General features: G+C 43.6%; 1 protein-coding gene across 3 annotated transcripts in view; it reads right to left on the minus strand.

The window, feature by feature from the left end:
• Positions 1-6,726: 6,726 nt before the first annotated feature.
• The window catches only part of IGSF5 (immunoglobulin superfamily member 5), a 28,572-nt gene continuing 16,924 nt past the window's right edge, over positions 6,727-18,374 (minus strand). The window contains exons 7-9 of one of the 3 annotated variants that reach the window (XM_064647065.1): positions 17,178-17,290; positions 15,725-15,801; positions 6,727-6,838 (exon numbers count right to left, since the gene is read on the minus strand). In XM_064647065.1, coding sequence (XP_064503135.1) covers positions 6,770-6,838; positions 15,725-15,801; positions 17,178-17,290 — 259 coding nt within the window. In that variant the 3' untranslated portion in view covers positions 6,727-6,769. The other 2 variants (XM_064647064.1, XM_064647063.1) reach the window with 2 other exon arrangements.

Here is an 18,374-nt window from a genome sequence, read left to right on the forward strand (position 1 = left end):
TTGTGGTGTGGACCAGCGATGGTCATGAAGATTTCTGGCTTCTGCACAGGAGCTGCAACAGGCAAAGGGAGCAGAATTCATCGGGGGGATTCACTGTAGGGTGACATCCAAATGAAACCCAGTGCCACGGGACACCTGGAACTGTCCCAGCATCAGGCACTTCCACTGGGAAAGAAAAATACAGTCTGTCACCATCTCTGAAAGACTCTCAGCTGTGGGGCAGAAATCCTGAGCCACAGATCTCCCTTTGTCCTCCCACAGCAGGTCTAAAATGGGTGGTGGCAGCACCGGTGAGCAGACTGAGACCACGGCATCGGTATCCGGTGGGAAGGTCACTGGGATTGAGGGAATCAATAGCCCAGATGAGCTGATCCAACGTCAGAGCAGCCCCTGGGCCTTTTGTGATGGAAAGTTAATGAGTTGGAGGAGAGCTGAGATGGATCTGGCTGACTTCTCTAATAAAAACATCTCAGTGCTGTTTTCCCTTGATTTCAGCATTATTCTTTCAAAACAAAAACAAACAGAGTGTTTTGCTGGAACATGATTTTTTTTAAAAAAAAAAAGCACTTAGTGTAAGGCTCATTTGAGGGAGTGATCATAGCACAGGAGAAAATAAACAATATAAATAACATCTGTGTGACATGAGCTCTGCTCTGAGAGCAAATGCCAACTGATGCTGGGAGCTCCCAGACATTAGTTCTCTGAGCTGGAAAGGAGTAGCCTATTGCAATATTGCTCTGAGACTGAAAACATCCATATTCATTTAAATAATTGTCTGTGCTAATCTAGCATAAATAACCTATGATTTCCAAGATAATGTAAAGGAGTTGTTGCCAACCTGCACCTCCCAAAGAACAGAGAGAAGGGTGAGGAATAGGGAAGAGAGAACAGGATTTAGTGGAAGGGGTTCCTGCCCACAGCACGGGGGTTGGAACTAGATAATCTTTAACATCCCTTCCAACCCAAACTATTCTATGACTCTACAGCCTGGTCTAGCCTATGAATTTCCCAGGGCAGAAGGGCAGGAATCTCACACAGGATCTCACCCGGAGCCACGCAGAACATTCCTGTCAAATCCCACCTTCACAACACCACGGAGAACTTTCCCACTGGCTGAGGGGGGTTTGGAGCAGACATTTAGTGCAAACCCAATTTGGCTTCTCTCTTTTCCCCCATTTTTTTCCAACAGCAGTTCAGGAAGGTCAGTTGAGGTGTGCACAGTGTTCCTGCTGTAATCCCTGTGGGTGGGATGATGGGAATTCACAGCCATCAGGGTGTGGGTTTTTTTGGGATCAACTGGTACTGCTGGAAATACCAGGCAAACTTTCAGGCATGCAAGCCTTTACTCAGGGCTGAAATAGAAGCAGCAATTTTCAGAGCTCAATACAAGCCGAGAACAAATTAATTAGGTATGTATCAATTAGGCCTTTGTTTAAAGGAAGCATATTTGGGAGCTGTGGAGAAGAAAGGATGGGAAAGAGGGCGGAAAGTGAGAGACAGAGAAAGTTAAAGTTAAATGAAGCTGCTTGTCACCTGGGGGGAGGAAGAGGCAGGTGGTTTATAGCCTGAGGAACAAGAGTCAATTGTGGTGAGTGGGAGGAGAGTAATCATAAAAGTCACATTTGCTGAGAGTATGTTCCTCCACAGCAAGTGGCTTTATGAATTTCAATGCTCAGCATCGTCTTTAGAAAGGGGTTTGGAGGCTGTTTGGAACAAAAGTCCCAAGACGCCAAAGATGTTTTGGCAGCAACGTTCTCCTGCTGGAAGCTGGGGTTGTTTGGTTTGGGATTTTTTTTTTTCATTATATCTCGAAAATATGAGATCATTCTGGTCTATCCTAAATGTTTAGTTTTATTTATACAGTTAGCACGAGGCCACTGGATGAATTCTGTGGTGTTGCTGGGAATGTGGGTGTGGGATTTATGGAAATTCAGACAGGGAGAGTTGGGGATGGGCCTCATGTCCCCCCTCATTTTAGATGGGTAAGATCTATTTGAGTGGAGAGGGAAGGGTAACAAGATGAGTTATCTGCAACACTTTGAGGAGACCATTCCCTGGTTTTCCATGAGCTTCTGGTGGGGGAGTTTGTGGGAAGCTGTGTTTTTCCTGCCTCATGAAGGATCCTTTTGAGGAAAGAGATAGTGAGCCCAGTAACCAGAGAGTTGTTCCCATCTGTGTCACTGGGAGGCCCAACTACTCAAGAATGGTGGTTTTTTGAGTTAGCAGCACCACATATTGTATATTCTGCCAAATAAACACTGAAAACAGGAGCTGTATTCAATCAGATCAGTAAGAAACCAAATGTTTAATCAATATTGTGAGTCGTCCTCAGTGAGAGTTCATCTGTTGATTCCACTCAGCCCACACAAACCTGAGGTGCCTTTTGTTGTAACAAGAAACCTCCACATGAAGCCAATGTTATTTTTAAGTGGCTTTGTGCTAAAGGTTGCCTGAGTTTCCTGTGAAACATAAAACTGGTGAGACGACTTCAGGAAACTTAACTGTAGCATGATACTGTTCATCTTCAATGCATTTTTTTCCCCACACATACAAGCAAGGAATTCAAATCAGAACATTTTGTGAAGAAACATAAAAGGGTTTTATACTATCAAATTGTGCACAGTCTGTGAGCAGTAAAAACCTGGATACTTCTAGATTACTAAAACATCCCTTAAGTCATAATTATAAATCAATATGCATATGTACAAAAGATTGGTGTCTCCATAAAGTGCCCGAAATTCAATATTTTCAGCCTACTCTGCCTTCTGAAAGTGCCTGCATATTTTATATTCCCTGGGTGCTGCAAATCATCTCTGTATTTTATGTATTGTTATTTGTGGAGCTCTATTTGCAAACATAAGTAACAGCTAGTCCTGCAGATGATATACAGTCTGTACAACATGCCTGAGGAAAACAAATCTGCAAGGATATAAATGCCCCCAGCCATAAATTTCAAGGACACCACAAGAATTTTTAACCTCATGCTAATGCTGTTCAGAGTGTTCCATAGCTGCGTGGGATGCATTCCTGGAGCTGGCAGGAAGGAAAATAAATCCAGGCTCTGGTTAATGTGAACATTTCCATGGCTGTGGTACCTGTTTATGAAAAAAAAAAAAAGCTCTGTTTGTTCAGTCAGAGAGATGTGCAGCCAGTGGGGTGTAATTCCTCCCGCTGCTCTGTGAGGTCCACTGGCAATTGTCTGCTGGCAGGTGGTTCCTGAGGTAAATGTGGAATGTTGGAGCACTTCCCAGGTCCCAGGCAGGATGCAGAGCTGGAGGGTGACCTGTCTGCAGAACCCTGATGTCTGACCAGGACTGCTTGGAGCTCCCACAGGGTCCCCAGAGGAAGGATCTCACCCAGAATCACAGAATGGTTTGGGTTGGAAGGGACGTTCAAGGTCATCTCATTCCAACCCCTTTCCATGGGCAGGACATCTTCCCCTAGACCAGATTGCTCAGAGCCCCATCAACCTGGCCTTGAACACTTCCAGGGATGGAGAATCCATCATTTCTCTGGGCAACCTGTGCCAGGGCCTCACCACCCTTACAGGGAACAATTTCTTCCTAATATCCAATCTAAATTTACTCTTTCAGTTTGAACCCATTCCCCTCTGTCCTGTCACTCCGGTTCCTGATGAAGAGTCCTTCTCCAGACTCCTTGTAGACCCTCTTCAGATACTAGAAAGTTTCTATGAGGTCTCCAACATTCTCTTCTCAGCTTGTCCATTCAACAGGAGTGCCAGGAGGTTCTTTTGCCACAGCCTGAAAACCAATTCTGTGAAACTTTGCTTCTTTCCACTGAAGAACCTCAAGCCCCAGGTTGCACCACGTGGAAATCCCAGTGGGGACTCCTCAGCATAGAAGACAAAATGTTGCTGACACAGCCTTTCACCTCAGAGTTTGTGTCCTCCTGCCCATGGCATCAACACAGAAATGTGTTTGATTCATGTGGAAGGACACAGATTAAGTGGAGGAAAGATTTTCTCCAGTTCTAGGTTGGCTCCTTTGCTATGACACCAAATAATATCGAAGCTAAGCTTGAAATCAAGGGCTTGGAGATAACACAGTATAGTTTGATGCCTTTGCAAAGTAAATTCTAATGAATCATCATTTTCTGCTGGGAAATTCCTGTGTCCATGCAGGTTTCATCATTCTCTGACAACCAGGAGGTGTTGCTAACCATGGATGTGCACAGAAAGCCAAAATTCCGTGGTTTTTCTACCCATGTCACAAGCTGATGTTGCCCTGGGCCCATCTCTCTTTCATACAATAGACATTCCTCTAATAAAATGGATTTTTGTTTGTGCTTAGGTTGCATTAAGCTACAGCTGTAACTAGATGTCAGCAACAGGAATACTTGTGTCAGTGAGGTAGATCATAGAATCATAGAATTAGTCATGTTGGAAAAGACCTCCAAGATCATCAAGTCCAACCCTTGATCCAACCCCACCGTGGTTCCCAGCCCATGGCACTGATGCCACATCCAGTCTGTCCTTAAACACCTCCAGGGATGGAGAATCCACCATTTCCCTGGGCAGCCCATTCCAATGGCTGATCACCCTCTCTGTAAAGAATTTCTTCCTAATGTCCAACCTAAACCTCCCCTGGAAGAGCTCAAGATCATACCCTCTTGTCCTACTGCTGGATCCTGGGAGAAGAGACCAACCCCCCCCTGGCTCCCCCCTCCTGTCAGGGAGTTGCAGAGAGTGAGGAGGTCTCCCCTGAGCCTCCTCTTCTCCAGGCTGAACAGCCCCAGCTCCCTCAGCCTCTCCTCACAGCACTTGTGCTCCAGTCCCTTCCCCAGCCTCGTTGCTCTTCTCTGGACCTGCTCCAGCCCCTCCATGTCCTTCCTGAGCTGAGGGCCCAGAACTGGACACAGCACTCCAGGGGTGGCCTCACCAGCACTGAGTCCAGGGGAAGAATCACTTCCCTGCTCCTGTTGGCCACACTGTTCCTGATCCAGACCAGGATCCATTGGCCTTCTTGGCCACCTGGGCACACTCTGGCTCCTGTTCAGCTCCCTGTCCATCCCAAATCCCAGGTTCCTTCCTGCCTGGCTGCTCTCCAGCCCCTCTGTCCCAGCCTGTAGCACTGCAGGGGGTTGTTGTGACCAAAGTGCAGGACCCAGCACTTGGCCTTGTTGAACCTCATCCTGTTGGAATCAGCCCAACTCTCCAGCCTCTCCAGGTCCCTTCTCTCTCCATGGAGATGCTTCTCTCCATGCACGTTCTTTTCAAGGAAAATAAGGATATTTTCAAGGAGAATGTCAAGACATGCCGCAACCTAAATTGCTTCTATTTTTCTCTGCATAACATAAATGCATTTCAAAGCTCCTCCCCAGCCAAGTTAGGTGTGGATGGTCAGAATTCCCAACAGCTTTGTGTACAATAGCACATGGCAGACCCTGCCACGTTCTGACAGACTGACTGGAAATGCCACCGGCAGCGCAAAATCTGCCACGACTTCATGAGACGCCAAATGCTAAACACGCAAAACAGCCTCTTCTTCTTCCTGGAATCAGGTTTCGGATTTCTTAGTTTTGTTGCACAGATTGTCACTGGAAGTGATTCTGAGGGGTGGCTTCTCTCAGCACTCGCAGGGCACCTGCATCGGTTTGTGCTGAACATTAACAAGCGACACGCTGAATAATTCAGAGTTCTTTGAGTGGGTAGGAAGATGAGCACACTGAAAATAACTTGTTTTTCTGGAAGAAGTTTGTCTTTTTGTAAAAAAAAAAGAAAAAAAAATCAGGCTCGAACTTTTTATTATGAAACACAAAATTTCAGGCAAAACATTTCTGCCAGAAATCACAATTATTTTTTTTTTTACTTTACAAAGTCCATTTGCTGGATCTGCTCTGCTGACAAGTTGCCTTGATAAAGTGCATTTCCCATGGTCCTCATCCACTCTATCCCTGAGGCAAAAACACTGTTCAACACGAATACCACCATTGCTGTGGCACAAGTCATTTGGTGCAAACTCAGCCCACAAGTAGAACAGAGACATAAAACATTCAAGCAACAACTCTTCAAAGTCAAGATTTTCAAATCTACATTTTCCAGCTCGAGATTTTTCAATTTCAATTTAAAACAGGATTTTTTTGGCACGTGGGTGACTGGGTTTTATTTCAAAATGGAACATTGGCTTTAAGGCAAACACCTTTTACAAAGTAACTTACTGAAATGGAACAAATTAATTTATGACCCTAAGATGATTTTGTTAGAAATTTTAAAACGGTCCTCACCAAAACTTCCCTTGATTTTATTACAGAACAGGAATTGAAAAATGTTGTTGATCCATAAGCTCAAGATGCTCAGCTGTACATAAAGTACATTAAAAAGCAGTTGATATTGTAGTAACCATTATTATTATTATTATTATTATTATTAACCAGTTCTTCTGAACTCATAAATGTCTTGCAGTTCCAGTCCTCGATCTTGCTGTAACATAGGATTTTTTTTCTGATAGGAGTTTTGCTGGTTTCCTTGGGACCCAAAGCACAGACTCTTCCTCTTGTCCAGTCCCATCAAATTCCTTGTCTCTGTAGCTCAGGCTGTCCACTTATGTCACTTATGTCCATTTATGTCATTTATGTCCATTATTTTGTTGAGATATAATGTGCTACTTCATAAAGGTTGCAATTTCATTTCATTAGACGAGGCAAAAAAAGAAAAATAACTTATAACAAACTGAGAGAAGTGGTTTTAACCTTTCTCTGTTGCTGAAATGCAAAAAAAAAAAAAAAAAACAATAACCTGGAGAAGTCCATCCTACACGAGGGTCACGTTCCTGATTTTCTTTGGGCTGATCGGATGATCAGGACGTCTTTGGGGTCGCACCTGTGGGAGAGCAAAAGCAGTTATAGAACTCAAAGAAATCCTACAAAAGTAGTGCCACGAGGGTTCTCAGGAGGTTACCTGCCAAAGCCTCACCCCCAAATGAAATCTTTCTTCAGCAACCCACTCAGAACCTAAACACAAAGGGAAGGATGAGCAGCAGAACGAAACAAAAGCTTCACGTGGCAGTTCTGGGAATTCATTAACTGATCCTGTGCTACCTGAGGACTTCTTGTGGCCTCTGCAGTCTGGATTCTTTAAAGGAAAACATGATTTTGGGTGTGTGTCTTTTGGTTCTCCTAAAGAAAATACCTGTTAAAAGGAAAACCTGAACATAGCTTTTAAAACTGCAGCAATGAGCACACCAGCACTTCATGTGCCTGAAGGATCCTTCCCAACATCTCAGTGTTTATTCAAGGCAGGCTTTTTTTGAAACTTCCCATGACTGGCAGGACTGTGCTTCCACTGACAGCAGCCTGTTCCCAGGCTGACCCCTGTTCAGCAGCTTTGCAAAGCCTGTCCTCATTTCCAGTCCTAATTACTTCTGTGCTCTTACAAAATATCATGGCAGAGAGAAAAGAAAAGGAAAAACTCATTCTCAGATGCATCCAAGTGACACACACTTTGGATATTTAAATGTAGTAGTGAGACCTCACATAGATAGTTATGAAGCAGCTCTGAGGAATGAAAATTTATTCCAGAATTATAAAACATGTATTTTCACATAGTTTCCTAAATGAAACACTGCAGCTGAATGGTTTGCTGTGTCCAGCCCCCAGTGTTGATTTTATCTGCCTCCAAGTAGATGCTGCCTTCTGGCTGCTCTTCCCTGCAATTCCTCACCTGCTCTCAAGCCCTTGGAAATTAATGGAAATTCCACTGTTTTTCCCAGTGAAATCTCTTATCCAGGCAAACGTGGTTCTTTAACTACTGACCAATCTTCTTGTGGCTTTTTTTTTTTTTTCTGGAGCATTAGTCCTGTGCAGTCTGTATTGCCTTGGTATTCTTCCAGTATTAAATATCTTCAATAATGCATTTGGTACATATACATTATTGAACAGGCCACAGAGGGGAAATGTTAGATAACAAATGTGGACAACATGTCTCTGGTATTTAATGAGTCCCAGCACCTCAAGGAAAACCGTGGGATAAATATAACTATCCTAGAAACATTTCACAAGACAGCTGCCTTCTGTTTTAAACGCAGCTCTCTCTCTCCTCCCTCCCCATCCCTTTTGTTGCTAGAACAGGCTGCTGTTTTCTAAATTTACCCTTCTTTGCTGTTTATTTTTGCAGAGAGGAGAGGTGCTCTGGGAAGTAACAGGATTGCCTGGCTCTGTTCAGGAGACCTTTCCCAAGATCTCTCTGCTGCACTTAATTTCCTGCAGTTCAGCCCAGGCTGGTGCTGAGCAGAGACATCACTCTCTCATTTCCAGAGCACATCAGAACTTCCCTGTGGTCTGTGTTACCCCAGAGATTAATATGTGATGAGATTTGCTCCATTTCTGGCAGAACAGCTCCTTGGCCTTTCCTGATTGTTCAATTACAGGTCTGTTATGACAGGGCTTTCTCACCAGGACAGAGGTTTGGAGAAGCTCTCTGCTACTGTTCCCCCTCAAGATAACGGATTTACAAATAGAATGGGGAAAAAAAAGTCTGGAAAAAAAGCTGAAGCCAAGTGTTATGTTTGTAGAAAGCAAATATTCCCAGATATTGGGGACTGTGAGTATAAAGGATACTGAACTAGCAGTGAGCTGAGTAGCCAGGAAGTTTCAGAGGGGGACCAAGAGCAAATTGTGTCTAAAACTGCCTGAAACAGGTCATTCTTTGGATCCCATGTTTAGTAAATTAGTGGGGTGGGGAAATCTCCCGGAACCTGTTGCACAAAAATACTCTATTGCACCCAGATTTACTACAGGAAAAAAAGACATTGATCAGAAAGTTCACCAAGAAGTGTTGTGGAAAGGGGAAAAAGATTTAGGGAGGGGATTCTGCCCCTCTGCTCCCTCAGGTGAGACCCCCCTGCGGAGCTGCTCCAGCCCTGGGGAACAGCACAGCAAGGACATGGAGCTGTTGGAGAGAGTCCAAAGGAGGCACCAAGAGGATCCCAGGGCTGGAGCAGCTCTGCTGGGAGGAAAGGCTGGGAGAGCTGGGATTGTTCAGCCTGGAGAGGAGAAGCTTTGGGATGACCTGATTGTGGCCTTGCAGGGCCTGAAGGAGCTCCAAGAAAGATGGAGAGAGACTATTTCCAAGGGCCTGGAATGACAGGACAAGGGAAAATGGCTTCCAACTGAGAGTAGGGTTAGATTGGATATTAGGAAGAAATTGTTCCCTGTGAGGGTGGTGAAGCCCTGGCACAGGTTGCTCAGAGAAGCTGTGGCTGCCCCATCCCTGGAAGTGTCCAAGGCCAGACTGGATGGGGCTCTGAGCAACCTGGACTAGTGCAAAGTGTCCCTGCCCATGCAGGGGGTTGGAACAAAATGATTTTTAATCCCTTTGAACCCAAACCATTCTATGATTCTCTGATTTCTATTTCCATGTGATTTTGAATAGCAGAGCCAGAGGACGTTCACCAGCTGGATCTCAGCTGCTCTATGACATCACTGGTGAAAATATAACCCCAATACGCCTCTTTTGCTTTAAAAATCTCATTAGCAACAATGAGCCATCCAGCCCCTGCCTTTTCCTGCCACTTCTCCTCCCCATCAGAGGAGGAACCAAGCAGTGACTTTGCTCCCGGGGTGGGGACGGTGCCCGTGATGTTTCACCTCTGCCCTGCTGCATCTTTCATAGTTATTTCCTTTAGAGCAAATGCCCTGGCTTACTTCTATTTCACTCTTCCTGTGCTCTGATATCAATTAATGAATAATTTCATGAATTTCAATCAGCCCATGCTGTGTGCTGCCCCATTTTCTGCAGAGCTCTCTCTGAAGCAGCAAAGCCTCACCGAGGCTTGCAGCTCGCTGGATGTAACTTCCCTGAAATGGAGACTGCTGGGCAGTGACCTAAAACTCATTTTCTGGTGCTGTGGAAGATCTCACACAACACATTACAAATCCATAATGTATGGAGGAGGAGTAGGACCACAACAACTGTTTCATATTTATACTCTGATCTGCTGTAGTTGCTTGAGCCTCTGCTTGGTTTCAATTTTAAAGTTGTTTCTTCTTTAGGTTGATTCCACTAGTCCTGTCAGTCCCAGACTGAGAAAAAATGGCTTCATAATTCACTGTATCCTACAGACTGAAGGGAGAAAAGGCATCTCTAATGGTTCTCTGTGCAGCAGTTTCTAAGGTGTTCCCCTCTATATGGAAGGATGCAGTAACACCAGAATTTCTTTCGTATAGTTTTAAATCTCTTTGCACCTGGCACCTAGTTAACCATAGATATTTGACAGTCACATGCTTCAAAGCCTGCCTGTTGATTTATCATCTGCCCTGGATGCCTTTTGATAGGGATTTCTATAAAGGGATAATTATACTGGGAAAAGCTTTGCACAGTTTGTTGGTTTGGCTGGGGAAACAGATGCCCAAATCTTTTCATCTCTTCCAGCTCTTGAGCTGGACTAAAAGAGAACCAACAACACGAGGATGAATCAGAAGGTAAACTGAGTGTGTATCAGCTGGTTTCAGGGCTGAATGCTTCTGTGATGTTTGGAATACTGCTCTGCAGTCAATGAAAGCAGGATTTCTGCTATCACAAGCACGTTTCAGTCACTTCTGCAACCCACGTGACACTGGTAATATGAATGATGAACACACATCTGGCATGATGGAAGAGGACTCTGATCCTGACATTCATTTGACAGATGGCAGCTCCTCAGACACTGTGGAAGTGTGTGATAAACTGAAATCTTGGTATTAGGCATCGAAAAAAATCCAAGTTTAACTGCATTAGGACAAATTGCCAAAATTAATGTGGTAGGAGTATTTCCAAATGTTCCAAAAGCATCTCGTGCTTGGTTGACTGCAAGAACAAAAAATCAGGGAGGCACAGCTTTCTGTTCTCAAGGTTATTTTCCCCCCTGCCCTCAGTTTTTAATTTTCATTCCGAATTCACTTCGTTTCCAGAAAAACACTCACCCAAAAGTTCTGGATACCCTTGAAATAGTTTGGATACACTATTACTTCAAACAGAAAACCAGTTACATCCTGCCAGCTTTTGGTACACTCAGCACATTTCCCTGTCCATCAGCAGACAAACAGCCTGGAAATTCCTTCTTGTTTCTTCATGGCTTAATCCCACCCACAAAACTTCACTCCTTCCCTTCTTCCACAGACACTTGGAAAAATTACACTGCAAACTGCACCTGCCATTTCTGTACCTGTCTCATCAATATTTATTACTCTCTTAATCAAGATCTGCTAACCAGTGGATATCACGACCTGACACATACTCTGTAGTACATTGCATCAGTAGAGGTAAAATTATTTGCTTTCATTGGTTTATATTTCTATTTATTGACCTTTTAATTCAATTTTGATAGCTTAATTTTTCTTTTCAAACCATCCTCAGAGTCGGAGCAGTTCTACACGGTGCAATAAATGGAGCTACAATTCATCATTCGCTTCCTTCCCAGTATAAAACCACAACCACAACTAAATAATATTTCCAGTTTATAGAGTGTCATTTGGAGTAGTTAAGAAGAAAAATGGATCCTTCTCCATTAACAGAGCCATGATTCACCCTGGATGGGAGAGGGGGAGTGTGGCTGTGGTGGCAAGTGGAAGCCTCTGAAGTCAGGGTTACACCAGGGATGGATCTGGCCCACTGTAAATGAGCACTCACTGCCTCTTACAGAATGGTCTCCTGATTTATCACAGAGACATTTATGGCAGATTAAATGGACTAATTATGAAGCTTTTCTAGGAGATTGTCCAATCCTGATAGTTGCCGAGTCCCTTCAGCTCCTTTTGTGGGAGCTTGAAACACGGAGCTCCTGGGAGGTGGCACTCAGGACCTGGCAGAACTGGCCCTTGCTCAGGCTCAGCTGTCTGTGGGACTGCCCCAAAATCTGCTAAAGCCAAGGCAGGGGATCCCCCCCATTGCACTTGGGTTTTGGAAGGGGCACTGTGCAATGGGAATGAGGAACAGCCCCTTGGATGGGATCTTTGTCCCTAACACCATTTGGCCTGTAACTCTACTCCAGAGCTGGGAGCAAGGATCACTCAGCCTGGAGAAGAGAAGGCTTAGGGATCAACCTACTGTGGCCTTTCAGTACACAAAGGGAGCCTACAAGCAAGAAGGAGAGAGATTAAAAAGAACATGTAATGACAGGACAAGGGGGAACAGTTTTGAACTGAAAACGAGTAGCTTAAATTGGATATTAGGAATAAAATCTTCCCTGTGAGAGTGGGAGGCTCTGGCACAGGTTGCCCAGAGAAGTTGTTAATCCCCATTCCTGGAAGTGTCCAAGGCCAGGTTGGATGGGGCTCTGAGCACTCTGTTCTAGTGGAAGGTGTCCCTGCTCATGGCAGGGGGTTGGAACTGGATGATCTTTGAGGTCCCTTCCAACCCAAACCATTCTATGATCACTGGCAGTAACTACATTTGCAATCAAAGAGGAGCCTGCAACTCTATTCTAAATTTGACCTTTTCTCAGCTAATGTAATCAGAGTGGGGACCTTCCAGCATCCCTGACTGATGCTCCTTGGCCTCCTCTTCCAGTGCCTGGCTCATTTTTTCCCTCAGCTCAATAATTTGCTTCGTTAGTCATCATTTTTTGAACATCTCCCACACCTTTTATTTTCCTCCCTTCTTCTTTGCTGAGGTATCACTTTTCCCTGAGATGATTTGCCAGATCTCTTGTTCATGTTGGGAATTCATCAGTGCAATTACTGGGCAGCATTTATCTTCTCTGTGGACATTTTGCATTAGCTTCTGATTCAAAGGGTTTGAATGGCCAATAGCTGACCTAAGTGATTTTCTGTTGCCACCCTTTTACAATGACACACACCAGCTCTTTCAGGCTTTGTGCCTGGCTGGGTCCATGGAAAAGGACTTCTGAGGAAACAAAATCCGTGATCTGAAGCCTCCTTTAATCTCCCAAATGCTTTAAAATTATAAATTTTTTTACACATGGAACAGAAGAGATCAAACTGGAATCAAATACCCTCACAGAGGCAGGAATAGGTAAAACTTTAGGGGTTCAGTTTGTGTGACTCTTTCCATCAGTAGATGGACTCCCTGCTCCTCAGGGAGGACTTGGACTTTCCCTCCTTCTTCTTGACCTCCATAGAATCACTGCAAGGACATTTGCTCATTTTTCTTGATTATGCAGGGAAAGAGAAGCAATTGACCTCCTTCACTATGAAAAAATTCGCCGGGTAACACCTCTCCCTCCTGTTTTATACCCCCTATTACTCATTAAAAACTCCTGAAGAATAAGGATGAACAATTTTTGGGAATGTTTCCAGTGTTCAGGCAGGGAAAGACAACTGAGAAACACAACTTCCTGGGCTTAGAAGATGCAGGAAGGCAGGTGGTTTCTGAAGAGATTGTTTGATTCAGCACTGACAGCAAACAGCTAAATGAGTTACCACCTGATTTTTCCTGCTTGACAAGAAATATAATAAAAGAGCACTTCGATGTTTAGTAGGCAATATATTGCCATCAGTGGTGATTGAACTTTATTAGAATACACCCAGTAGCACTTTTTTTTTGTCAGAAAACCTCTATTGTGCAGTTAACAGGGAAGGCAGTGAATGTCAAAACCCCCTACTTTTTGTATGGGAAATGTTTTGCCATATTTGCACTTGATGTCATAAATTTAAATTGTGGACTGCAGATCCACAATTTAAGACAAATCTTCATCAGTTTTATCAGCTTCTGAATATAGAAGATGGGGCCATCACAATATACTGGGAAGCCCTGTTCAAACAAATAATTTGTTTTCAGCAAGATATTTTTAGATTCTAAATATTCCCTTGACATATGGGAAATGGTTATAAACGATTTTCACCTCTAGATTATCTCTGGGTGTTTCTCAAAAACGTGTGGGCAGTTATTGATGCAGGGAGAAGACACTGTAACAGAGTTGTTATATTGTCCAGGGACAATAGAAATATAATCCTGTTCGTAAGCCTTTCAAACACTGTCTGAAACTGCTGCTCAGGGTTATAGATCCCCACCAAACCCTCAGCTGTTCTGCACATGCTTTTCAGCTTTGCTTCAACAGTATTTTGTTTGACATGTAGTTAATGTCAAACATCATAACTCCCAGGCACAAATACATCAGTATCAGTGCTATTATTTTTACTGTTATTATTTTGATCACTGTTTTAATCTTTGACTGAGCACTTCCTAAATTCCATCGTGTGCCAGAAGAGCCAGACACGCTCTGCTATGATTTATATGCAATGTCATCCCACGGCAGATTCCTGCACTGTGCATGTTGAAGCAGCTCTTCAAAAATAAATGAGTTCTCACTGTGTTGAGGAGTGAACTTGGTACCACATCACTGCTCCTTTCCCCAGAGAATATTGGCACAAACCATCATAGAGGTGCTAAAAGTATTTTAAAAACGTGTGACATAAATTAAGATCCACATTAATGCTGTGCCAGAAGACAGCCCAGCACCATCCTGCAGAACAGAGGTCTCTGAGAGAGGAACAATGAAAGGAATAAACCCTGAGCTCGACTTTTTACATGTTAGTCATGTGGAAAAGGGGAAAAGCTCTAGGGTGGGTGTTAATTGGGCACTTTCCCTCCCAGAACTTGCTGCTGAGATACCAAAAGTCTCCAAGATCAGCGTAAAGTTCCCAGTTGAATTGGAAAATACAGTCAAGAAATGCTCATTTATTCATTATATCACACTGGATTTTGCTTGCAAAGGAACCTCAAACCTTGCCTTCAGCAGTACCCCCATGTTATATCCTGCATCTCCTCCAGTCTGGCAGCTGGGGAGAACAACAAAAACACTGCAGACCTCTTTGATTAAGACACCTCTATAACAACTTTCTATATATTATATATAGAATTATATATATATATATATATATAAATAATAATATATAGTAATTATTATATATAATATAATAATATATAATAATTCTGTCCAGAATTACTACCTGTCAAGAGCAGAGGAAACCTTTATCATTTCCATTGTTATATAATAATAATTATTGTTATATAATAATTATAATTGTTAAAGGTCACATTATAATTGTTTAAGGTATAATATACACAGAGGTGAATTCTCAAAAGCCAAGCTGGAGTTATTCTGCCTGGAAAGGCTGAAAGAATTAATTGATTTGCTAATGGTAACAAGTAGGTTTGTGGAGAGAGAGGGGGAGACTTTCCCCATGGGGAGTCTGTCCCAGCAGGAAGGCCTGGCTGGCATTTGGAGCAGGAAAGACATGAAAAGGAATGGGAAGGAAAGAGCTGACGCTGCCTGAACTCCTGTCAGAGCTCGAGGAGAGTCTGGGGGATGGTTTTAGACACATGGTTCAGTTTTAGGCAGTCCTGGGAGGAGCAGGGAGTTCAACTCAGTGACACTTACGGGCCTCTTCCAACTTGAGATTTTTTACGAGGGGAAGTTTGTGGCTTCCTAAACTTTAGGCAGGGAGGTGGGGAGGAAGATGCAGCTGAGGAGAACAGATGTGGCAAAAGCTTTATTAGACACTCCTTTCAAAATCTCCTCCTCAGAGGAGGCTGTTTCTCCCTCATTTTCCTTCATTCCCCCCTACCCATTCCCTGCCCCCCAAATCAATCTAAATCTGAGGCCAACTCAGGTTACTTATCCCTATAAATCATTCAGGAATGCAGAAGGGACAGTCCACTTACCAGTTGTCTCCCTCCACCCAAAATCTGTGTATGCTTATAGCACAATACATACAGTGAGAAAAAGAAAAAAGCTCAAGATATTCAAGGTATCAGCATTGCAATTACCTTTGGCACAGAGCTGATGTATGAATTGTCCTCAGGGCCAGTGAACTTGGAAGATGTTGAGGGAAGAGAGGCAGTTCCTGTAAGAATATCCAAGATTACTGTAATTCAGGAGAGGAGCCCATGTAGGAGCAGGTTTTCTGGCAGGAAATGTGACTCTCCACAAGGCTGCCATGCTGGAACATTCCATTTCTTTACTAATGGAAAAGACCTGCACTGGAGCAGCTCTTGAAGAACCCACACTGTAGAATTTTGGGAAGGATTGTGCCCTGTGGGAAGAACCCACACTGGAGCAGGGGGAAGGACAGAAATGATGTGTCATGGACCGACCACAGCCCCAGTTCCTTGTCCCCTCATCCCCCTGCCGTGCCTGTGGAGAGGAGTTAGATGAGCTAGGAGGGAAGCTGAGTCTTGGAAGCAGTGGAGAATTGAGGAGGTGTTACTGGTTTTGTTTTCTTTCTCACTATCCTACTGTTATTAATTTGCAATAAATTAAATTAATCCTCTAAAAATGGAGTCTTCTTTGCCTGTGACAGCAATTAGTGAGGGATCTCCCCCATCTTCACCCACAAGCTTTTCTATCTTATTTTCTTCCCCTGTCCTGTTGAGAAGAGAGGGTGATAAAGCAACTTGGTGGCTAGCCAAGGTCAATCCACCACACTAACAAATATTAAAGGAGCCTATACAAGGCCTCAGTAGAATCAATTTGTCCAGGTTCACTTTTTTTTTCCTTTTATTCTTTGTAACAACATTTTACAACAACGCCACATGCTCTGGAAATCTTTTCAGTGCACTTATTTCTTCACCATGTATTTGTTGGAGAGAAAAGGATGTGTGCCTGGCTTACAAACTCTGCACAATAATTTTATGTCATTAAGTGTTTGATTAAATGTTTTGATAATAATGTGGTTATAAATGCAAGTGGTGGGTAACAATTTGGTGGAGATTTACATTTGCTTTTGAAGAGTCTTTGTGCTTAAGGACAAGAATTTATAATGCCTTAGTCATTTCTCAGTAAAATGATAGTTCACTAGCTGCCTTTTTTCTTTCCTTCTCTTCTTTTTTTATTTTTGTTGTTGTTGTTGGTAGTGGTGGATTTTCCTTTGTTTTCACAGACCAACTGCAAAATGTTGCCCAAATTAATGGTTGTATGGAAATCCAGTCCTCCCACATCTGGCCCCAGAAGATATTTGGAAGAACAAAGGCATTTAAAATACCAAACCCAGGACTAAATGCAAATTCCACTCCAAAGAACTTTATGTTTTCTCAATAATTTTGAAGGACCTTACTCTAGAAAGTCCAGAATGTTCTGAAGAGGCTCAGGGCAAAGACAGATCCCTCACTGAGTATTGTGAAATATGTGTGAAGTCTCATAATGTAATTCCTTGATATGTTGTCCAAAAGGCCCATGTTGAGAAGCACTTTGACAACATGTGATTCACCAGCTTAGACTCACCTGGGCTCTGTTCTGTGTTCCACAGTTCCTCTGGAAGGTATCCTGGGTTTTCACTACCATTCCTTTGCCTGTTTTCCAAATCTCCATCTTTTTTCTTCTCGGCTGAAACTTTTCTAGAAACAAAAAAGGTGTGTAATTAGAAAATCACTATGATAGGAGAACCCTTGGGTAGCAGAGTACAGAGGAAAAAGTCTTTTGCTTCCCAAAAAATAGGTGCAAAACATGTCTGGGACTTCCAAGCCACGAGTACAAATCTCTTCCCATGTAAGTATTACCCATGGAATTCTGTTTGGAAAGTTCCCATGAGCTGCAATATCCCAGAAAGCAGGAAAATAACTGAGCAACTTTCAGAGAGTGAAGACTCAGCACCAGTTCATAGGTTTTGTAGGCAATGAATTTTGATCTCTAATTGTGAATTGCAGGATATTCAGTGGCCCAGTAATGGTCACTCAGGACAGCTCATTATTTCGGTGACCTGAGCCTGTCCCCAGCTGCAAAAACAAAGAGTGTTATCTCACACCCCCACAGTGAGCTCCCAAGTGGTTCATCTCTACACTCCAAAGTTAATCTTTCACTTTGAAATTTACTTTGCAAGTGAAAGGAACTCCCTTGGTTAAATTTACACATCTCTGAATGTACAGAGCTGCACAGTGAGACAACAGTGCTTTTTTACCCCAAACTCTTACTCTGGAAGAAATGCTACTACTGATCTGTTCCTGCCATGGACCCCTCTCCTGGATAGCCCCAGGTCCACCTTTGCCAAGGTTTCAGGTGTGCCAAGCACAGATCCACCATGAAAACCCAGGAATTTTTAGGGGGAAGGGGTGACATGCTGTTAGTTTGTGGAAAATGCCACATGAACCTGTCCAAAGGAAGGGGGAGCTGGGGGGGGGGAATCAGCCTTTTCTCCCGAGGAACAAGGGACAGGACAAGAGGAAACGGCCTCAAGCCGTGCCAGGGGAGGGTCAGGTTGGATATCAGGAGGAATTTCTTCCAGGAAAGGGTTGTTAAACATTGGAAAGGGCTGCCCAGGGAGGTTTGGAGTCCCCATCCCTGGAGGTGTCCCAGGAAGGCCTGACCATGGCACTCAGTGCTCTGGGCTGGGGGACAAGGTGGGCATTGGGCACAGAGGGGACTCGATGATCTTGGAGCTCTTCTCCAACCTAAAGGATCCTGTGATTCTACTTTTTATGTTTA

The sequence above is a fragment of the Pseudopipra pipra genome, chromosome 2, assembly GCF_036250125.1.
Source record: "Pseudopipra pipra isolate bDixPip1 chromosome 2, bDixPip1.hap1, whole genome shotgun sequence".
NCBI classification, from domain to species: domain Eukaryota; kingdom Metazoa; phylum Chordata; class Aves; order Passeriformes; family Pipridae; genus Pseudopipra; species Pseudopipra pipra.